Below are 23,185 nucleotides of genomic sequence, written 5' to 3'. Positions count from 1 at the left end.
CAGTTCTTCTGTGAAATTGTGGACTATCTCCTCCCACATATAAGGGGCCTGCCTTCCCATTATCACTTGCATAAGTCACCTCTGATTGGAAGTAATGACAGCTAGTGTGGTGGCTGCAATAGAAATAAACCTACTAATGTTTTGAACATCCGTCGCCATGCTTCTTGGATTGTTTTTGCCAGACGAGAGGTCGTGTAACATCACTCAGTGGAAACACTGTCATCTCGCAATTGTGTTTTATTGACGTTTCGAAAAAATAGTTTGTTTTGCGCAAATCTGTAATGGAAACCCGCCTTCTAATAATTAGTACCATGTTTAATCATTTCATTGTGAACAGTAAAATAACTTAACTAAAGTTTAATTATTAATTTATGATTAATCAACCATGGTTAAGTCTGCATTTATCACTAAAAGACTAAATATTAACAAGATAGAAATGGCTAAAAATAAACTAACTCTAGTGTTCACCTTTAACTTCTGGTAAACATCCAGAAGAGTAAAGCATCACGAAAGTGTGAGGGTGAACATGCTTCACACTGTATTCACTTTGACTTGCTTGCTTTCCAGGCCTGACCACAGAGAGAATGGCAGGTCACATAAAGGGGCACGGGGCTAATGTGGCAGTTCATGGGACACCCCCCACCCTGCTGTCACACACTCCCACTAATAAGCTCACATGACTCTGTGCCACACTGACACGTTTCTGTGACCAGCGAACGGTCAAAATAAAGGTTTGGCATCTCATTAGCACCATATTGAGAGAGACAGAGGGAGGGACGGGCACGGAGAGAGAGAAGGAGGGGGATTCTTCCAGCTGTTTTTTTATTCTAATAGCAGAGTGGAGAGAAAGTGAGAGGCTGATAGTCAAAGAGCTGTTTAGCTCTGATAGAGAGTGAAGCCAGTGAGTTTAAGAAGCAAAGGATGGGGTTAAAGTAGGGAACAGAGGAGAAAGTTCATGACTGTGAACTAGAGTATCACAGCTGACGGGGGAGGAGAGCAAGAAAGGTAAGTTTCTTCCTCCCTCTTTCTTTGCCCCGAAGCCAATTAGCAGCGGAGTGATTACCATGCAAATGCTCTGATTTGTTTTATTTAATTTTTTTCACTTGCATTGTCTTGGTGTCTCACGCCCACTTTCAGATCAACAACGTGTGTGTGTAACTTTAAGTGCCAAGGGAAAATTGGGTCAGTGAGAGAGGAGAGAGGGAGAGAAGCATGTGTTAGAGGAGGAGAGGCACACGGGAGAGGGGGAGACGGACAGAGAAATGGAGAGAAAATCCTCAGCAGCCCTTGAACTACAGTAACAAGTGGTCACTTGAGTAATCACTGGTGATTCAGAGAGAAATGTAAGTGCTCCCAGGCATGACTGCTCTGTTGCCACTTTTTACCTCTTTCCGGCTTGTAGATGGAGTATTTTTAGCATTAAAATACTTGGATATGAATGCTTCTGTGTGATCAAATGAGAGGATAAGTTTCAAACCTCTGCATGAGCAAAAACAGAATCAGTCAAAGTCAAAAAAGTGAAATCTTAACAGTTGAGCCTTCTGAAGCTCCCTGCCATGTTTCCACTTGCAGGAGCTCATAGCAACCGAAAAGAATGATGAAATAACATGATAATAATCACATTAACACCAGTGAGCTGAGAAAAAGAAAGTCCTAGATGAGCCTGACTCTCCGTCATGCTCAGTCTTGTGATGAGGTGTGGTTAGTCATTTTCACATTACTCAGCCAGCAATGTGTCAACCCAGACAGAAATAGGCCCGAATGTGACCGCGTCGTTTGCATGTTTGTGCATGCATGTCCCTTCTTTTGTTCAACTTTTGCTTTGCTTTACACACAAGTGCAAAAAAATGTCTGCCATTTAGACAATTTATTCCTTTAAAATCCTGTATCCCAGTTCATTTGCCCAGACAGAAATCTTGAACTTGCAGTTATGATCTCGCAATCGAATGGCAGGAGGAGCCCGAGTGGGAGACAGTTGGTTCTTGTGGGCCTTGTATTAGTCAGAGCAAAGGGGAAAGATGACCTTTCCCTGCTGTTTATTTTGGGAAGGCAACAGGAAGAATGCTGGAGCAGCTGTTCTATTCCTACTGGCAGATCCCACCCCTGTGAATTCCAGTCTGCCAATGCAACGACACTCCCCTTACTCACGCAGAGGGTTTTGATGTATCCAAGCAATGTACAGTGTAAATAACACCTCGGCAGATTCATCTAAGTTGTTATGGCAATAAGATCCACGGTACACACACTGCAAGGCTTCAGCCGCCAATTATTTCCTATCAGACATGCCTGCCATGCAGAGGGAACAGCTCTGTTTATGAGGAAGCTGTATCTGCACGTTACACCGTGTAGAGGTCCAACCTGTTGCATGAAAAATCAATGTCACCTGTCTGCCAATAACAGCTCTCTTTCCTCGCTCATTATGCATCTTAACCAGTCGAGCAACTTTCGTGTGACACAAGCAGCAATCTCTTGCTTTCAGAGACAGACACCTTCCCAATAATGGCGAGCCTTCCCAAAGAGCCGCCTGAGGATTCAAAGAGACAGAGCTTCTGGATGGTGAGGATTATATCTATGATCAAATCAGAGGGAAAAAAACACCTCAGGAAGAATACAAAGACAGTGTTTGTTTGAGAATTTGCAGGCCTGTTATAATTACATGTCATCACCTTTTCCTCCCCCCAGCCAGGGAATTATGTGCGCACAGTGCACCGAACTGAACAGTCCTACCAGGCCTGCAACGACATCATGGCCTGCTTCATGGAGAGAGCAAAGGTAGAAAAGATGTACGCCCAGCAGCTCAGCCAGTGGAGCAGCAAGTGGAAGTCCATCGTGGATTCTAGTAAGTTTGAAAAGCTGGGAACCCTGAAAACGTAGAACATGTATTCCAAGAACTTTTCGATCACCTCAGCTGTCATCTAGTTAAAATTACCTCTTGATTCTTATTAAATAGCTACATGTGTGCTTGTTTGAAACTTAACAAATAGAGGTCATTATTCCTCCATTTATTCCATGACTCACCTCTGTGCTCTGTGTTGTTTCATTAGTCACTCTGTCTTTTTTCTCCTTCCCCAGGGCCGCTTTATGGCTCCCTCATGACAGCCTGGCAATGTTTCTTCTCCTCCACTGAGCGTTTGTCCGCCCTCCACTCCTCCATCTCCCAATCGCTCATGACGGAGGAAGGGGACCGGGTGAAGACCTGGCAGAAGGAGACCTTTCCTAAGAAAATCTTTTGTGGGTTCAGGGAGAGCCATGACAACAACACAAGTTTTTCTTGTGCGCAGAAACCCTGGTCAAAAAAACTAATGAAGGTAGGGCTGGGTGTGTGTGTGTGTGTGTGTGTGTATATATATGCTTGTAATTATGGTCATAAGTGGACACAAGATACTCAACTCTTCAGTGCACTTGTTTGCTTTTTTCCACAGCTTTCAACCACATCTTCATTAACAAATGGGGTTTGCAAACATCATCAGTTGGCAACTCCATCTGCTAATGAAATCCACAGACTTTGGTTGGAAGCTCAGAATAAAAGCTTGTAGACTAAGTGAAAGTGAAGCTTACTAATTATCACATTCTTGTGTGTTTAAGCCAAAGTGTTAAATCAACAACTTGTTGTTTTACAGGGGTTTGGTCCTGGACTATTTCTTGACTACAAGATGTTCAAGAAGTAGTTAGTTAGGCAGTTAGCTAACCAGTGGGATGCACACAGGGACTCACAGGGAATCTGCAATCTTTGTCATCCCAAATCGTCACGTTATGCTTCTGCATCAACTGTGATGTAAACAAATGCACATGGTGGGATGATGCAGCATGTGGTTATGTTTAGGCAACACAAGCACATGGCAACCAATGCCGGAACATCAACAAATGCACATACCAATACAAATGGTTAAAATTGGGCAACAAGGGCAAGGATGGTTGGGATAGGGGAAAGAGGCACATGGTAAGATTTAGAAAAAGAAAACATCACATTCACACGGGAAGTATACAGTGGACTCCTGCATGGAAGTCCATGGTTTCTTTGACCCATCCACTGCCCCTCCCGCCCACACTATAGGTGCACTGGCGCTCCTTGTATAACGTGGTTACCAGCAGCATTTTACCTTTGTAGACAGAGCCAGGCTCGCCGTTTCCCCGTTTCCAGTTTTTGTGTTAAGCTAAGCTAAACATCTCCTGGCCATAACTTCATATTCTAACTCTTAGAAAGCTAATAAGCACATTTTCCAAAATGTCAAACTTTCCTTTGACTAAATAGTATGCATGTGTGTGAATGTTTATCCAACAGCTGGAAAAGGCCCGAGTTGCATATCACAAGTCCTGTCAGAGGGAGCAAACAGCCCTCGACAAAGAGAAACAAGCAAACGAAAACACTGAGATGAGCCCACAGAAAAAGCAGAAAGTCACAGAGGCCAGAGAGAAGGTCACAGAGGAAAAAGAAAAGGTGAGGAGGGATATAAACACACTGCACCACTTCACTCCAAGTAAGTTATGCATCTTCAACAAGGGCTCCATTCACAGCACATTTAAATTCACAAGTCCTGATTCACAACATGCCACACATTTAAACATGTTGCATTCCTAGAAGGTTTTGTTGGCCGGCTGCATGCAGAGATGCACTATCAACTCTAAACATGAGCCACAGCCTTAAATTTCTGTTCCAAGTATTTCCCTTGTATGGAGATGTGTTATTGTTGCACTGATCTGTGTTTATGGAGCCTAGTATGGGGACGGTAAAGAGCAGCAGATGATTTATACATTGTAGATCATCATCCATTAAAGACACAGTAGATGTTTTTCCTGAGGAAGTGAACAGTAACTTATCACAATAAAACTGTTCTTGTGCACTGCCTGCAGACAAGGGACCACTACGAGAAACTGCTGGAGGATGTCTCGTCCTACACACCTCGCTACATGGAGGAGATGGAAGCCATTTTTGAGCAGTCTCAGGAGGAGGAGAGGAAGAGGATCAGCTTTCTTAAGCAGGCCTTCCTCTCCATCCACAGACATCTTGATGTCACTAACAATGAGAGGTGAGGAGCTGTCAGGTGACTGGGCGTCTGTTAGGGGTTGATGCAGAGCAAGTGTTTCTTTGTACTTATCAGCTCGTTTTCATTCCAAGGTTGTCAAATATTGCCGCTTTGACAGTGCTTGTGGCATACTATTCCAACGCTTTTTGCATGTCCACATAATATGCCCATTCACTGCTTCAGATGAGAACACAGCCAGATAAAATAGGCAATGGTTTTATTTTACACCACCGGATGACACCTGCCGTGGTAGCCTAATACACGGACGGGTGGCGTCACTTAAGAACATGGCCAAAACATGGCACCTGTCGTGCCATGGATCCAACAAACTCTGGACTTTCATGCAGGAGTCTGGTGATCACTTCCCGTCTGAATGACATGGGTTTTTTTTTTAACACCTTACCATGTGTCTCCTTCCCATAATCCTAACCATCTGCACTCTTGTTTCCTAATCCTAACCATCTGCACTCTTGTTTCCTAATCCTAACCATCTGCACTCTTGTTTCCTAATCCTAACCATCTGTGCCAGCATGTGTGTTGTGATGTCAAGGCGTTGGTTGCCATGTGCTGTTGTTGCCTAAACATAACCACTAGCAGCGTAATCTCAACATGTGCTTGTGTTTGTATCACGGTAGCGGCATCCAAGAATTTAAATAGCAGATGCAGATTGTGATATGTTGACACGGAAGTTTACTGCATTATGTGATGACATGGAAAGAGAACGTGTTGTGTTTATCGTGTCCACGTGTCAGTGTGAAGGCGGTGTACAGTGAGCTCCACAACACTCTGATGTCCATCAATGAGCAAGATGATCTTAAATGGTGGAAGAACAACCATGGTCCAGGCATGCCCACCGACTGGCCAAAGATTGAGGTATTTTACAAAGTTGCACACTAGTACATATAGTAAAAAACCTTCCCTTTTCGGAATGATAAGTAGATGCAGTTTAGCAGAAGAAAGTGGCAACATTTTCTGCAAACCTATTGAAGTGCATTGCTTTTACACAGTTAAATGAGAGAGTTTTCTCATTTTACAACTCAACAGTACACTAAAATATGAAACATTTAAGGGCATTGCTGAATATTGCTTAATTTCTGCAGTTATACCAATCCCGGATGCATCATGGATATAAATTGATGCGTTTCTGTTTCTGTAAATAATTTCAAGATGACAAGATTGCTAGTTGGACAGGATTGATAAGGATCTTTTAATTGCAAGATCTTTTCTTGCAATTGTTAATAATTTCTTGTAATTACAAGATGTCTGATTTTTTTTCTTTTGTGAATGCAATGCACTTACGTGAAACCTCTATGTATTATTGTTTGTCTTGTTCTTACCCCAGTTAGAGAAAAACATGGTCTCACACAATTTCTAGAACCCATACAGATAAGACCTTTACCATTCAGATTAACTCAGGCTGTGTGAATGTTAGCAAGATCTTGCAATGAATTTATTGTAGCTCTTCTACTTGACACAAGTGTTGATGAACCTGGAAACTGAACTTTCATCTGTACCATCAGGAATGGGTCCCACCAGTAAAAAAGCTTAAAAGAAAAAAGAGAGACCAGAAAAGAAAAGACAGCCGACCGTAAGTTAACTAGTGTTGTGCTTGCAGTATGTGTCAACTTTTTAAATTTTTAAATAACCAGAAAAATTAACAATTTTATTCCAAGTCATGTTTACGTTTTTCTCACTGGTCCAACATCCGTGTCTTCTTCCTGTTAGTGTGATGATTGGGGGTGTGAAGGTGCGAGCTTTGTACGACTATGTGGGAGAGGAGGGCGATGAGCTGTCCTTCAAAGCAGGTGATGCATAAAGTGTGATATGATGACACTCAATTGTATTGACAGTAGTGTTATTCTCAATAGTTTGCCTGTGTGTGTGTGTGTGTGTGTGTGTGTGTGTGTGTGTGTGTGTGTTCATGACCATTGTATAGAAATAAATCCGGGTAGGAAGACAAGAAACCCCAACCCACGATATAATACCAGATGAGCTGAAAAACAGAAGTGTGCTGTGTGTAGTTTACTGATGTTGCATGATTTGTATTGAAGTTCAAATATAATGTTTTAAGAGCACCTCTTTATCAAAAGCCAAGCTTTATCTTGCTGTTTGATTGTGCTGTACTTTCATCAAAGTGTGAAAATAGATGTTTTATTAATTCAGTGAAGTACAGACAGTACAATTAAACAGCTCTTAACGTTTGTTGTTGTTGTTTGGTTATATTATCATTAACACCCTGCAGAGAAAAAAGCTCCACATTTATAATTAGCTTGAAAAGAGATATTTTCAAAGTGCATTTATCTCTTTTATTCTGTTGGCAAGGACAGATTATGAGACAATGGATCCCTGGTCACAGACACACAGAAGGCCCCATCACCTCTCCTACACAGGAGCAAGATACACAGACTTTATCATTTAGTACCCCCCTTGTTTTTGCTTGTTTTATAATTGTTGCGCATCTCTCTTTGTTTTTGTATGTCTTTGTAGTTGTTTTAAGTCTCTTTTTGATCATTTTGTAGTCAATTTTTATCCATTTGTAGTTGCTTTGCCTCTTTTTATAGTCCTTGGGAATCTTGTGTGTCTCTTCACAGCTGTTTTGCATCTGTGTCTCTTTGTGGTCTTTTGTGAGTCTTTTATAGGTCAGTACATCCTGACATGTTGGACATTTTGCAGGTTAAGTTCAGGGACGGCCCTGACACTTATGGCCGCTGTGCCAGTCCCTGTTAGGTTTGCTCAGAAATCCATACATGCCTGCTGGATGGTGGTTTAAAATCTTAACCGATAATACAAGAACATGAAACTACAATTTGCGATGCCTCTGTAAGTTTTGTAGCTAGGCAACGCACTTGAGTCAAGCTGAGGTGAACATCAGCATACAGCAACCAACACACTCAATCAAGGCCAAAACACGCTCTAAAATAAACATAGATTTTATAGTATTTAAAAAACAAATGCTGGAAAATTGCACAGGCTTTAAATTTTAGAAGAAATTTGAGAATTTTATTTAGAGCAGACATCTAATGGCCTTAATAAAAAAAACATCTTTTTATATTTTTGTAATGGCTTTAACAAGGATATGTGCTGCCATAGTTTAACTAAATGTACGTACAGTCAAATCACAGGGTTGCCACTTAGGAAAATCCTATGTGGTTGCTTGGCAGTACTTTAATGTACTCTTTATTAAAGCAGTCTTTGAAATGTTGATTAGTGTACTTTTATTTTCTGTGATCCCAGGTGAAGTGTTCCTGAAGGTCGAGGAGGAAGACGACCAGGGCTGGTGTCGAGGAGTCCTGAGTGGAGGGAAGGAGGGCTTCTACCCAGCAAATTATGTAGAAGTTGCAGAATAATGTCACCCTGTCTAATATGCTATGTCCTAAACGTTATATTTCAAATCCTCTAAAAAAGACAATTGTTATTTTATGTTGTCACACTGATTTATGTCAGATATAATCTGTTCCCAGCCATTTTTGGAATGTAAAATTCGCTAAGGCCTTAATAATCTAACCTACTTAGGTTTGAGTACTTCTGCCATATGAATTAACTTATCAAAGACTAAATGTACTGTCTGTGCAGAAGCTGTATGTGAGAGTGTATGCGCGTCTGCATGTATGTGTGCACGTTAAGACGAAACAAAAGAAAACAAGAGAAGATATTTATTTGCTGCCTGAGTCATTAGGTTACTGTAATGAAGATAATGGAACGTGAGGTTTACCCAGGCACAGGTTTACAATTATAGGAGCACACAAGGTTAATGTTTACTTAATAAGTATTATGTAGAGGCACATACTATAGAAGTTACTGATGGAGGAAGTGGATTTTTCAAAATAAAAGTGTAATTGTCTTGCCTCTAATCCATCTTTTTGACATGCTGTCTGTATCCACGTAAGTAAACGTTGGTCAATGGGTTGGTCCACCGCTGAAATATCAACAATTATTCAGTGAATCACTTATAGATTTTGAACAGTCGTAGCTACATAGTGCACCGAGGAGGAAACCTGATCACTCAAGTAATGTCATGACTTTTCATCTAGCGCCACCAGCAGGTCAAAATTAGTTAGCACATGTTAGCATGCTAACACGCTGCTCTAGTATGGTAAAAATGCACCTGCTAAACACTAGCTTGTTAGCATTGGCACTGTGTGCATGCTAGTATGCTGACGTTAGCATTAAACTCCAAGCACCACCATGCCGAAGTACAACCTCACAGAGGTGCTACCATGGCTCTAGACGGTCTTTTTAAAGGTGCAGTTTGTAAGATTTGGTGGCATAGCAATGACATTGCAGACTTCACCCCTGCCTTCGCCCAAACCATTTTAAGTTTAAGGAGAACCTAAGATAGCCTTTAGGTTCATTTGTGCGCCATCAAATTCATGATGTCACTTCAGCTTAAAATGTGAATGGCCATCTCTAGAGCCAGTGTTTGGTTTGTCTGTTCTGGGCTACTGTAGAAACATGGCGGCACAACACAGCAGGTTTTGGGGAAGAGGACCTGCGTAGATATAAATGCCTCATTCTAAGCTAAGAGACACGCAATGATTCTTAGATTCGTTTGATAATACACTAATAAGAAACTGGTATATCTGCCAATATATTCTGCTAAGTCTTTTACACTGGACCTTTAAAATGTCCTATCTTAAGGGAAACAACACAAAAGATAAAATAACAGACAAAAAGAAAAAAATGTGCGAATATGTGCAGTCATTTCAACTAAATTTCAAATATTTCAATTGCATACAATGTTTTTTTTCTAAATTTACATTTAAGTTTTTGTACACGATATATTTACATACATGAATCAAACAGTGAGCCAGAAAATACTTAGACAGCATTCTTAAAACAAATAATGTGGCATTATATTACGTTATTAAGCGACTTACATTTTCTCCCATGCATACATATGCACTGTATGGATAGGAGCACAACAGCATGACATAACATATTTATCTAGGATAATCTTTTACTTTGAAAGGCATATTAATCATTTTGACCTTCGACATTTCACTGCTCTGTTTCTCAGATCAGCTCCTACTTCCCCACCCATTTTTATTTACATTCATGAAATGTTTAACTAGAGTTAAGCAATATGTGATAAATGTCAGCCTCACAGCTTTGTGAACACACACCACACTGTAGTATCACAGTAGACTCCTGAGGAAAAAAACCTGTTGGACAAGATGTCTGAGACACAAATGGTGAATGACGAGACGTCCAACCTTGGTTGAAACATTTGTGTCACGCAGGAGGGCTTTATGTTTATGGTTGCACTGTACTGACAGCATTTAAAAGACTACATGCGTAAGTACGTCTCATTTTTTATGATTTTTTTCAGAGGATTTGTTGATTTTACATTGTAGATAAAGCAGATACATGTTGACTGCATTGTGTGGATTCAGTTTCTATTATTTTAATGCTTCTTTCAGGTGTGTCAACAGTTTTAAAAATGAATGCCACATGTTCTGCAGAGTAAAATTGTACTGTAATGACTTAATGATTAGACTGTAATTATGTGTTTAATGTGTTTAAAATGTTAATGTATCCTCTTGAATGTGTTCCTAGGTGTCAGTTTTTGTTTAAAAAAGTTTTTTTTTCCTCACAGGCAGGTGGACTCACAATGGAATTTGCTTGCGGGTTTGTTTATGTGCCGCCGCCAGTGAGTCAGAAGGACGGCCAAAAACACGTCATTAAACGCTCAGGTATGATTTCATTCAAACACTCTCAGAGAGCAAAGAAAAACAATGTTTGATTAAAAAGACAGGTGTCACATTACTGTGTCCACATTGCCGTTTAGTTGTAGTTTTCCCAATTCCACAGATAGCGAGACACAGATATTTCCATTGCAGCAATACCAACACATTTTAGAGTCAGTGTCACAGGGTGTGTAGCTCACGAGGCGGCAAGAAAAAGGACTCAAATGCAGAAAACTGGACAAACAGGAAGAGTTCAGTGATTTTAATAGTTGATGATACATAAACTTATAGATAAAGGAAGCAAGTCTAATTCACCAGAAATCCACAGGTGAACGGGAATGGGGCAGAAAAAATGCAGGCAGATTCAGGTTCAGGTGGAAGAGGCTAGAAAGCAAAGCAACATTGACAACCTTGCCACTGATTAGTTTTTTAGGTCAAAAAATGTCGTAAAATGGTGAAAAATGTTGACCAGGGTTCCCCAAAGCCCGAGATGACGTCCTGAAATGTTTTGTTTTGGTCACAACCCAAATACAGTGCATTCAGAAAGTATTCAGACTTCTTCGATTTTTTCACATTTTCTTATGTTGCAGCCTTATGCTAAAATTGTTTAAGTTAAATCAACCCACACTCAATATACCATAATGCAGAAAGCAGAAACAGAATTTTTAGAACATTAACAAATTTATTAAAAACTAAAATATCACATTGACATAAATATCTAGACCCTTTACTATGACACTTTAGCTCAGGTGCCTCCCATTTCTCTTGATCACCTTTAAGATGTTTCCCCACCTTGATTGGAGTCCACCTGTGGTAAATTCAATTGATTGGACATGATTTGGAAAGGCATCCAGCTGTCTATATAAGGTCTCACAACTGACAATGCATATCAGAGCACAAACCAAGCCAAGAGGTCGATGGCACTGCCTGCAGAGCTCAGAGACAGGATTGTGTTGAAGCATAGATTGGGGGAAGGCTATAAAAAAATTCTGCTGCATTGAAGGTCCTGAAGAGCACATCAATAATACTTAAATGGTAGAAGTTTGGAACAACCCAGACTCTTCCTAGAGCTGGCCAGCCTGTGTGGAGAGGGGAGAAACTTCAAGAAGGACAACCATCACTGCAACAATCCACTGATCTGGGCTTCATGGCAGAGTGGCCAGAGATTGTCGCGTGATACCCAAGAAGGCTCAGTGCTGTAATCTCTGCCCAAGGTGCTTCAACTAAGTACTGAGTAAAGAGGCTGAATACTAAATGTGATATTTCAGTTTTTCCTTTTCAATACATTTGCACAAATGTGTAAAATTTTGTTTCCGCTTTGTCATCATGGTGTATTGAGTGTGGAAAAATGAATTTAAACAATTTTAGCATGAGGCTGCAACAGAAGAAAATGTGAAAAAAGTGAAGGGGTCTGAATACTTTCTGAATGCACTGTATATTCAGTTAACTTTCATAATGGAGTAAAGAAACCAGCAAACATTCAAGTTAATCAGTTAAGAGGCTGGAATAAAGGAATTTTGACTTTTTTTCTGGAATAATCACTGAAACTAATTTATCAATTACCAGTCAGCAATTAATTCGATAGTTGACAAAAATGTATTAATCACTGCAGCACTAAAAATTCTGCAGATGAAGGCCAGGGGCCGCCCTGATACATCGCCCCCCTGAGCCTGTGTCCATACAATAATCCATCCATCCAAGTTTCATGGATCTGCACAGGCCTTGGGAAGTGGAAAACGGAGGCAGCTGTCATGACAGTCAGCCTCAGATTCAAATAGCTTCTTTGTTGACTCACCAGATTGAAGAAATCCTCCAAAGAGACACAAAGCTTTAACTGTGCAGTCACTACGTCTATCACCAGCATGTCACCTGCTGTCAGGTCCAGTCTTTGTAGGATGGTAGAAGGCGTTTTGGGGAATATAGGAAGTCAGAAACTGAAAGAGAGAAAGAAGGAAATTCCATTACTTTGTCACAAAATAACTACTAATTTATAAAAGTATACACAGGTGGAATTGTCCTTTCATCAGAGCTTCCTGACTGACTGTTTGGTTAAGTACCATTTTGTATTATATAATAAGTGACACACACAACCTCTCCTGTCTATCTTCGAGAAGAAATTCCTTTCAGATACTTTGCTTTTCTCTGTAAAAGCCATCTGCCACCTGAGTCATTTTCTTCACAGCACAAAGGTCATTGCTGCACCAGTTGTTTTGTCTGCACTAACATTTCTCTTGCAAAAAGCTGTTCTTAAATTACTGCTTTTTTTAAAAAAAAAAAAAAAATGTTTATGCCTTTTAGCTCTTCTCCCTCCTGTTAACTGGATCCGTCCTCGCAGTCCTCCCCCTCCTCCACCAACAAACTCTGCAGAGGCCAAATCACCGAAATCCCTCCAATCTTCCCCCAAGGTTATTGAACAGTTGGAAAAGAGCAAGGAGGTGAAGAAGACTGTGAAGTCCACTCCCTTCTACGAAAATGCTGAATTTCACAAAAACCAGCAGGCAGCTTCTTCCATCAGTCCACCAGGAACACATCAACAGCAGACACCTCCTCGAAAAACAGGTACTGTGAATGTGGCAATATTAAAAGGGAACTCCACCTAAGTTAAGAATTTCACGATGTTATTTCTATGGTTTTGAAATATTCAATCATAAACCTCTCTCTCTCAAAGCCAGAAACTTGAGGAGTAAGTCTCAAACTCGTGATGTCATCGGGTATAAAGTCTGGAGCTTCTCTGTAGACGATGAATAGGAGCCTAATTTTGTGGTCCTACATAATGTTTGTTTTCTTTTTTATACCCAAATAAGCTTTATTCTGTTGTTGTGATCTCAGTTCAGAAACAAAACCTGTACCCTTATAGTCTGACCATCCCACTGGGTGCTCTCAGTGTCATCTAGAACATCCTTCCCAATTCACTGTCTATGGAGCAGTTTCAGGTGTAGTAATAGATGTGATGTGTGAAATTTGAGTTTTGTAACAGTCATTCCTGTTTGCTAATATTTTTGGGTTATCTTATCTGTGAATTTTGAAAATGGACCAGGGACATTATCAGGTATTAGTAATTAGGAGTAATTCACCTCAAAATTCTGTGCTATCCTAAAATATCAAATAAAAAAGTGTTGCTCTTTTTATTCATAATTTTTTTCTCTCTTTTCACAAATAATCAAATGTATTGAATTGTTTAAGAAGCATAAAGCATTTACTTGACAAAAAAAACGTTGCTTTTCAGAATTAACAAAATTGCTTATCTCAGAATTCTGAGAAAGTTTTCATTGGGAAAAAAAGCCTTTTTATTTTTTTCTAAATTAACACAATAATAATCACGTTACTTCTGAAAAATGAGAATTAAAACATTATTATCTTGTTAATTCAGGGAAAAAAGTAAGTGTAAAAAGTAGTAGTAGTAGTAGTAGTAGTAGTAGTAGTAGTAATTTCTTTATTTGAGATATTAATCTTGTACATTCAGAAAGATTGGGCAAATATTTTGTTCAGTAGTTTGGGTGAATTCTTCCTTTAACACGATGCTCCTGTTTGCTTTACTTAGCTCTTCTTCCACCACACATGAAACCTGCAGCAAACAGCAAGTACCCCCCTTACAGCGAACCACTTTCTTCCTCAAGCACCAACAGTCAGAAATTTACCTACGACATCCCAAAAGATGAGCCAGATTTGAATGCATGTCCCTGGGACCCAAACTACTCATACACCGCACCAGAAGGCACAGGGGGAGAGGTTAAGCTTCCAGCTGATACAAGCAATGCATCATCCCAGACATCAGGTAAACAGATTTTTTAATTTTTATTTGGTACAACATGATGCAGCTTCGTGCAAACAGTTTAAAGGACCAGACAGATCACTCCAATTTATTCTGTTCTGCTCTCAGTCCCTCCTCTTCCTCCAAGACCTTCATTCATGAAGTCAGTGCCAGAGTACCTGGTGCTGTTGCCTCAAGGCCAGTCATTACCCTCATCAAGTCAGAAATCCGACTTGCTGCATGTCAAATCACCTACAAATAAAGGTACAGAACAACACTCATCATTAATGTTTTACACCACCAGTGCTTAATTTAAACTTAAAGGGACAGTTCAATCCCAAATCAAAAACTCTAAATTGTCCTCTTACCTGTAATGCTATTTATCAAATTAGATGGGTTTCGTGTGAGTTTCCAAGTGTTGAAGACATCGGCTGTAGAGGTGTCTGTCTTCTCTCAAATATAAAGGAATAAGATTTCACCCGGTTTAGGTGCTCCAAATGTGTAATAAATAAATAAGTAAAAAAAAAATCTTAATGTATTTTGAGTTGGAGTTTAACTTTATTTATTTATTTAGCACCTTTCACACAGATGTGCAGTCTAAGTGCTTCATATAGCAACATTGAAACAATGCAGAGAAAAAAAAAAAACAAGAAATGTTTTTGCTAAACTAAAAATGACAACAATAAAACAAATAATTGTTAAGAAATCATAAATGAAATTCAATAGAATAAAGTTAAATAAACACCAAGTTCAAAAATGAAATAATTAAAACTTAACAACTAAGGATTAACAACTATAGTGTTACTCCAAATTAAAGGCCTGATAAAAAAATATTTGTGTTTAATCTCTTCTTCAAATGCTTATTTTATAATGATCTCATTTCAAACTCAGGATCAGCAGATAAGGGGCCTCTGCAAGGGAATCCCAATGTGCTTCTTGTCAGTTTAGGAAAATTGCTCTCAGAGGAAAGAGGTCAGTAAACTTTTATCATCACCATAAAACCTTCATTATCGCCCTTCTAGTTTGATTTTCACTGGCTTTTGACAATGATGATGTTTGCATATTTCCAGTGCAGGCTATCCAAGGAGAACCCGCCTCCTGCTCCCGCTGCGGCTCTGTGCTGGACTCCTGCTATGACAATGTGGTAATTACATGCTGTATTTCATTTGATCTTTATCCTGAAACTGATTCGATTAAGATGCATTGATCTCAAATGTAAATAATAACTGTAAATTTCCTTGTAATCACTGCTGGGAAATACAGAGCATGACAAGCGTAAGCTTTATTGATTATAACATTATGAAATTATGGATAACTGGAATTGGTTTGACTGATACAGACTGCATGCCAGTTAATGTTGGTAATGTTTCTCAGTAACCGTAATGTTCTCCCCTTATGCTGAATGACAGATTAATGAGTGTTACTTCTGTCAGCCCTCGGAGCTGACCAGCACTCCCAGTATACCACGGTGTCCTCTACGTGGTCACCAGGATGGCCTCTTTTTGCTCTGTCCTGATGAAAAGCCCCTCTGTACTGCTGACGCTCTGCTGCTCTTCTGCATCGACATCTCGGGCTCCATGAGCATCACCTCTCAGGTAAAACCACACGACCTGACACTGATCTGTTTACTGCTGAGGCCATCTGTGACAGCTGGTGTTTCAAGTGATCAAACTCTGCTCTTTTTAGGTTTCAGAGGGAGAGCAGGTTTTCCACAGATCCCGTCTCCAAGTGAGTTTATAGTATCTTTTTAACTTGAAAACAAACACTATGCAAGTCTTAAAGATAATTTTAAAAAGACAAACTCTAAGTGGACTTGAAAATCAACACTTACAAAATGAGAAAAACATTGCTGTTTGTGTACATGCACAACATACTGTAGAGTACAATAAAAAAAACAGCTGTCCAAAGATGCTATTCAAATGCATTTGGTGGTAAGTAACCATTGTTTTCAAAACCAGTTTCTCCAGGAAGCCGTGTTGCAGTGTGTTCACAGACTAAGTGAGCAAAAACCTGACATGCGAGTGGGACTTATCACCTTCAACCATCAGGTGAATACATTATCGCCATAGGCTCGATTTTCAACATATATTTGTATCTACATATTACATTTTTTTTAACTGACTCTCCCTGTTTTTCTTTAAATCTATTTCTGTTATTTAAAGGTTCAGTGTGTAGGATGGTGGAGCCTCTATTGGCAGAAAATGAATATTATGTAATACTCATGTTTTCATTAGTTAAAAATCACCTGAACATAAGAATTGTGGTTTTGTTACCTTAGATTGACATGTTTATATCTACGTACAGAGCAGGTCCACTTCCATTCAGTTCACCATGTCTAAATTAGCACAGAGCAAACAAATCAAACTGGCTTGAGATAAGCCCATTCACATTTTAATGTTGTCCACCGTAATTCTCCTACACGCTTGGCACACGGGAGAAGTTTCCTCTCTGCAGCCTCATCGATATATTCCACCAAAGCCTACGCACTTGACCTTTACGTTTGTGTCTGACATGTATTTTTTTTCAGCTCAATATACTCACAAATATATATGCAAGTAAGTACGAAATGCAAGTTGTTACTGTTGCCTTTCTTTAACCCTTGATGTTCGTGTTGCCAGGTGACAGTGCATGGAAATGAGAATTTCACATCACATTCTCTGTGTGGTCCTGAGTTGGCTGACAGCGACTTTCTGAAAGAGGCTGCAATTAGTTTCCCCACTCCACCTCCACTCTCACAGACTAAGGAATACTTACAGAGACAAGTCATGGGGTAAGACAATTACTTGTTTTTATCTTTAATTGCATAATAGCAACTTTATCTTCAACCTAGAAAATTGCACACAGTGGAGTCAACATGGCAGCAAAGATAACTTTTGTTTTTTAATCTCATATTGTGCCTTTCATTCGTGCATTTTAAAATATCTGGTACGAAATGAATCTGCAGATGTTCTGGTTTAAAATGAGACCACACTGTTCTTTGGATGTCAGTTTTGAGCCGTGACGGAGGCGAAAATGTGACCTGCAACACACAGTAATACTTCTTGTTTATAGCTGAGACGATTTCCAGAAATACCTTTTTCTCTTTACTTTAAACAAGGTAATTATGAATCTTCTCTTTTTCGAATTGTTGAGCCAAGATGGTTATATATATGTCAAACATTCCTCAAGCTTAGGTTTAGGTATTATTTAAGTCTATGCTCATACCGAACGGTCAAAAGGAGTGAAGAGTCAACACTCAATGACGGTATAAAACATTCAATAAATCAGGTTTTAAACAGTTGTGAGCAGCAGGTCCTTGAGCATACAGTCACAAATGTAAAACATGAAAACACACACACATGAAAACACATGATCCCCTTTACACCAGGTGAAGATAAACATTTTTTTTTCTTGTTGAAAGATTAACTGAAGGTGGCACCACAGCTCTTGGTCCAGCTGCTCTCCTCACGATTGCAATAGCCTCCAGACACCCAGGGGCCAAGGTAGGTTTAGACTTATTTAAAAGATCATACCAGTTTATGTTTTTAGCCCATAGATAACATAAAGGAACCAGGGATCCTGCACAGTGATGGTCATCTTTACTCACTTTATTTGAATAGTTTGTTGACCTTCATCAGCATCTCTGGCACCTAATGCAACCACATGTCAGTTTTTTCCTTTTGTCTATTCTCTAAAAACAATATAATCCTGACCTCCTATCCCTGCTGATCTCGAAGGTGATTATCTGTACAGATGGGAAGGCCAACACAGAGTTGGGGAATCTGGAGGTAGAAGATAATGATGCTCGTACCCTCCTCTCATCCACAATCTTCTACCAGGAGTTGGGGGACTATGCTGCCAAAAAGGGGTCTGTACTCAATGTTAATAATGGAACAAACATTAAAGTAAACATTATATTGCTGAACTTACTTGAATCACTGTTGCTCCATCAACAATAACAACTATAAGACCGTAACCAGTGCCAATATTAGTAATAATAAGGGATCATAATTACTGGAGTGGTCTGGTGCTGTGCTGTAATGAAGTTCATACTTCCTTCATTAGTGTGACAGTGTCTGTGCTGGCCATCGAGGGAACAGACTGCAGGCTGGATGAGCTGGGAAGACTCGCTGATCGCACTGGAGGGAAAGTAAGATGTGTTGTAATATGTATCGGCATTTGTCAGATTTTTATACTGAGTGCCAGTATTTTTATTATGTACATTACTCATCAGATATTGTTATCTGTGTGATTTGTCTCCTAGGTGGTGATAGCAATCCCCAATAGGTTGCATGAAGAGTTTGAAGAGATCATTGAGAATAGGACTATAGCTACACACTGCACTGTCACATTACTGCTGCCCCAATCAATGTAAGATCTGTCATCAAGTAATCTAGGTGAATGTACTTTTAATTATATATATATATATATAAAAAAAGAAGCATTGACTGATGTTCTGCTTTGGTCCAGGCGTATGAGAGGAGAGAGGGAGGCAGGGCACAAAGGGACCAGAGAGGTGGGGAATGTGGACCCAGCTACAGAGATCACCTTCCAGTTTGGAGCCAATGAAGAGGACACAGAAGGTGAGAAAATTCTGGAACAGTGTGTCAAACACTGACAGGCTGGTTACTTTTGCATGCATGATGTTGCCTCACTGCAGACTATAAATCTGCATCCCTGTCTGGTCACCACACATAGCTGCAGGCCAATGCCTTCATCCTGAAACCTGATGGATGGGCCTCATGAAGTTTGTGAAAGCAGAATTAGACAAGTGTTTTGTTTTAACTTGTCATATGAGTTAAATGTTGATTGCACAATGTAATAGCTTTAGCTAATGACACCTTGGCACTTAGAATGATTCGCTGTGAGCCTCGCCTTCACCCTGCAATTCTGTCCGCCACTTGGTATGATATCCTTGGAAAACAAAGGCTTGATTTACTGCATAAAAAAATAGGTCAACCATTGCCCAACCATAGACAGTATAAAAATAGGGACATAGCCACCGTGACATCACCCACTGGTTTTTGGACTCCTGTTTTGACGCTTTGAGTTTGGCATTTTGGCCATCGGTATCTTGTTTTTTTGGATTCAGAAGTGACCGTGTTTGGATAAGAGGGTGGAGCTGTGGAGAAGTCAGGGATGGATCTGATGTGAACATGTTTATTTCTTCTGTTAAGTCTGGCTTTCTAACAAGGGTGTCTTTAGGAACTGAGTCACCTATGGAGCCAGCCTCATGTCAACATTTATGCAACTGTAGTTTTTGGCACTGCCATGTTGGCTTCATTTTTTAGCCCTGGAGGTTGCCACTTGTGCACATCCAAAACAGAAGGATGATAGTGCTTTTGTTTGCATATCAATGTAAATTCTTTGCAGTTATTATCCCCTGTAGCAGAATGGAGGACAGTGGAACAAGCAAAGTAGCTGTGGAGACTATGGTAGTTATAGGCTTTCCATAATTTGTCTTTGTGACAATGACACAAGCAATATATACTTTATATACTTACTTTATATATATACACTTTAATTATTGTCTGTACTCAATAAATTCCCATGTGATTATATCTGCACCCTAGGTACACAACCTCTGGTGCCATATAGATGGATTTTTCTCTTCTTGGACAGTCATGCAGTCAAGAGTCTCTGAAGTAGGCTATTGTCTCTGTTCCGCAGATGACTATCATCCTGCCCCATGATCATGATGTTATCAACTCCCAAGACTGCTGAGGAAGTTTGAAATAGGTCGTCTATGTGAAAATCTTACCAAACTTTGTTTATTTATTATAACTTTGGTGATCCCCGGAGTTTTTCCACAATTGCCATCAGGTCCAAATTATAATAAGTAATAGTTCTTCTATTTCTATGGTCCAAACATTAATTTGTGCAACACTGATTTACAACTAAATACCTGCCCCAGCCTTAACTGTACTTTGTGTTTAGTGGACATTGAAACTGTTAGCATGCTAATAGGCTAAATTAAGATGATGAATCCTGGTAAATATTGCCTGCTAAACCTCTGCATGTTAGCATTGTTGTTGTGAGCATATTAGCATTAAAGCCTCAGCTAAATGGTGCAAAACACAGTTTTGTAGCAGCTGACTCTTCATACAGACAGGATGGGAGCGTATCATTTTCCTGGGTCAACATGTTGAAATCACCCACCTACAGCTTATAGTTTTCTGATGTTGTAATCCTTTAAACCTACGCCCTCAAAGACAGGTTTTTTTTTCTTTAGACATTGATATCTCCTCAGTGGCTGAATGGACATTTACCATTGTAACTGCATTTTAAAATATACAGTTTCCATTATTCATTTGCAATTTAAACTGCCCTTACTAATCTCTTGCTATGTTAGTTTATGTCAAGATGATAGAACCTTGGGAATACAGGGATGGCCACTGAATGTCTAATTTGACCACTGCAGCACTTACATTTGCAGATTTTGGTTGTACATTTATATGAACCGAACATGGGACGAAAACCATTATAGTATGGTGAAAAAGCAACGTGTACTTTCTCTGCGATGCAAAACCAATCAAAAAGATTTTTATAAAAAAAGACAAAAAAAAACCCAACAAAAAACCCTGAAACTCTCTCAATTCATATTTGTGACCTTTGTGTGCTTCTCTTCAGTGTCGGTGCCGGCCTCTGGTAGCCGTGTGTCCATCCAGCTGCAGATCAGGTACAGGCACAGGAAGGGACAGAAGATGCTCAGAGTGTTCACTGCAGACCGAGAAGTTACTGATGACAGGTGATAATAATGTTTCCATAATTACATTGTTTTTTTCTCACTTGTGCATACTGAGATTACCTAACACACACACTGGCATACACACACACACACACACGCACGCCACTGAGCTGTTTGCATACTTATATCCCCCTTGTAAGCTTAAACAAGTCATTATCTTCTGATGTCTTTAATCAACGAGGCGTTCTCACCCAGAGGACAACAATTGATTAGATGTATTATTTTATACCAATCTCAGTGAGCCTTTAGGCAAAGCACATTTAAAAATTCAAGGAGATTGGCTGTTGCTGAGATACAAGAGCCTTTAAATCATGCAGAAATGATTGCACCATGTAATGCATTTCTCACCCATTCTAACATTTAGTCACACGGTAAATAAACCTCTCAACTCAGTCTGCCTGTTTCATATACTCAATGAAGGTCACCCAATTCATCGTCTGAGCCGCCACAGAGTGGCTCCGGTGTGTTTGCACAGTAATATAATGGCAAGGCTGAAGCCGTAAATGTTGAGAAGCACTCTTATGATAAAAGTGTGGCCCTCCTCCTCAGCTCGGCGGCCCTGTCCTCTCTCTCTCTGGCTATCATTCAGCTCAACTCGTCACAGGCCAGCGCCGCTCTGGCTGTCAGAGGCCGCTTCCTTGATGCCAGGAGGGAAGGGGCACTGCAGAGGAAGCTGATCGAGAGAGCGATGTGAGTAACAGGAGGCGTGGAGGAAACTGACTGACATTAATGCGTGGGCAATATGTAGAATGAGAGCTACTTAATGCTGAAGTCTGACAAATGGATTTAATAAGGCTGCCCTTGTAGTCTATATCCTCAACACATGGACAAAAAGACAGGAAACATGACATCCAGTAATTGTGCAGGTGAAATTAAAAAGGAGTCAGAACATTTTTGCATTAAATGCTATGAACAAAAATGTGAATTTAGATGACAAACTGGATTACATAAACACAGAGCAAAACTCAAATAGAAACACAAAAGTAAAAAGTGACTTAAAAAGGAAAATGAAAATCAGATGAACTGTCTGGCTCTTTAGTTGACGTTAAAGGAGCCTAATGCGGCTTCCGGAGCATATCTATTATTTAGGGTTGGTATAGTCTCCACACAGTTCAAACAGCCAGTTTCCACCAAACACATTTTGAATACTACCCTCAGTATGTAAACTGTATGGACATGTACCTTAAACCCTACATCTGTTCAGTGTTTCCGTCACAGAAGCTGCATACAGCTCCTTTAAAATGTTCAGATACAAAGAATCTGATGAAGTGATTATTTTATGCTGTAAATTTAATTCAAACGATCAGGAGTAAATGAACCCAGGGCTTTTTTTTCCCAGATGACATTTATGGGTCATTCAAAATGCTCATTTTAGGCTAAGCTTGTTTTTAAGCTTTTGTTTTCTCGTTTTATTCCTTGTAATCAATTGGATATTTTAAGCTGACGGTGAACTTCTGAAAGCATGCTGTTGTTTTTGGATGTAGAGTATTTCTTGGCAGATACTGTGATGTACAAAGTGAGTCTGTCTGTGTTTGCAGGGAGCATAATCGCAGTGCAGAGGACCATCAGATATACCAAGAATGGGTTAAAACAATGGAGCCTATATACAACAACATACATAACTTCACAAGGGTGAGTTTTATACAGTTTCTTTGTTTGTTTAAATTTGTTTTAGTGCGTCACATTGGTAAGAATGACAGCACTTAACGCGCATTACACTTTGTTCTTTCCAGAGAAAATCTGTGGTTTCAGACTCACAGGTAATTCCCGTCATTTTTTAAAATGAATGTTATTGCTTAGACTACTTTGCCCGTTTAGCTTGATTTTCATGGTAATTCTTCCTTTCATTCACCTCCCACCAGTCTCTAACTGATGCTGGTGCAGCGCTGCTCTACACCATGAAACACAGCAACAGGAAGTCCATCTCACTGAAGAATAAACATAAACTCTAGCCAACTGTCAGCCTCCACCTTTTATCTCGTTGGAAGCAACTCAA

At 39.8% G+C, this 23,185-nt stretch overlaps 2 protein-coding genes across 5 annotated transcripts; both read left to right on the top strand.

Annotated features, from left to right (window-relative positions):
* The first annotated feature begins 807 nt into the window (after positions 1-807).
* LOC121958390 (protein kinase C and casein kinase substrate in neurons protein 3-like) lies at positions 808-8,875 on the top strand. Of its 2 annotated transcripts, XM_042507284.1 has the most exons (11): positions 808-1,005; positions 1,138-1,343; positions 2,480-2,556; positions 2,683-2,839; positions 3,073-3,308; positions 4,283-4,438; positions 4,852-5,027; positions 5,777-5,897; positions 6,545-6,612; positions 6,750-6,829; positions 8,259-8,875. In XM_042507284.1, the coding sequence occupies exons 3-11, from the start codon at positions 2,500-2,502 to the stop codon at positions 8,369-8,371; spliced, it is 1,164 nt and encodes a 387-aa protein (XP_042363218.1). In that variant the 5' UTR covers positions 808-1,005; positions 1,138-1,343; positions 2,480-2,499; the 3' UTR covers positions 8,372-8,875. The 2 variants fall into 2 exon arrangements, with proteins under 2 accessions (XP_042363218.1, XP_042363219.1); XM_042507285.1 differs by lacking the exon at positions 1,138-1,343.
* Positions 8,876-10,214: 1,339 nt separating this feature from the next.
* Positions 10,215-23,145, top strand: LOC121958894 (circularly permutated Ras protein 1-like). 3 transcript variants are annotated; one of them, XM_042508061.1, is made up of 21 exons: positions 10,215-10,319; positions 10,621-10,717; positions 13,010-13,270; positions 14,253-14,486; positions 14,592-14,726; positions 15,354-15,434; positions 15,533-15,606; positions 15,896-16,057; positions 16,149-16,190; positions 16,421-16,510; positions 17,081-17,232; positions 17,863-17,944; positions 18,179-18,309; positions 18,507-18,591; positions 18,706-18,812; positions 18,912-19,024; positions 21,072-21,189; positions 21,739-21,879; positions 22,728-22,821; positions 22,923-22,949; positions 23,052-23,145. In XM_042508061.1, the coding sequence occupies exons 2-21, from the start codon at positions 10,636-10,638 to the stop codon at positions 23,139-23,141; spliced, it is 2,301 nt and encodes a 766-aa protein (XP_042363995.1). In that variant the 5' UTR covers positions 10,215-10,319; positions 10,621-10,635; the 3' UTR covers positions 23,142-23,145. The 3 variants fall into 3 exon arrangements, with proteins under 3 accessions (XP_042363995.1, XP_042363993.1, XP_042363994.1); XM_042508059.1 differs by having other exon boundaries at positions 15,872-16,057; XM_042508060.1 differs by having other exon boundaries at positions 10,238-10,323; positions 15,872-16,057.
* Positions 23,146-23,185: the final 40 nt, after the last annotated feature.

This window comes from Plectropomus leopardus, chromosome 19 (assembly GCF_008729295.1).
Source record: "Plectropomus leopardus isolate mb chromosome 19, YSFRI_Pleo_2.0, whole genome shotgun sequence".
In the NCBI taxonomy this organism is placed as follows: Eukaryota; Metazoa; Chordata; class Actinopteri; order Perciformes; family Serranidae; genus Plectropomus; species Plectropomus leopardus.
Note: the sequence above shows the minus strand (reverse complement) of the source record. Positions and strands in the feature narration are given on the sequence as shown.

Coding starts and splice junctions, on each gene's coding strand:
- LOC121958390 (XM_042507285.1), top strand. CDS start 2,500: ATGGCGAGCCTTCCCAAAGAGCCGCCTGAGGATTCAAAGAGACAGAGC. Junction 6,613..6,749: donor AAAAGAAAAGACAGCCGACC/GTAAGTTAACTA, acceptor TCTTCCTGTTAG/TGTGATGATTGGGGGTGTGA. Junction 6,830..8,258: donor TGAGCTGTCCTTCAAAGCAG/GTGATGCATAAA, acceptor CTGTGATCCCAG/GTGAAGTGTTCCTGAAGGTC.
- LOC121958894 (XM_042508059.1), top strand. CDS start 10,636: ATGGAATTTGCTTGCGGGTTTGTTTATGTGCCGCCGCCAGTGAGTCAG. Junction 10,718..13,009: donor ACACGTCATTAAACGCTCAG/GTATGATTTCAT, acceptor TATGCCTTTTAG/CTCTTCTCCCTCCTGTTAAC. Junction 21,190..21,738: donor CGAGAAGTTACTGATGACAG/GTGATAATAATG, acceptor CCTCCTCCTCAG/CTCGGCGGCCCTGTCCTCTC.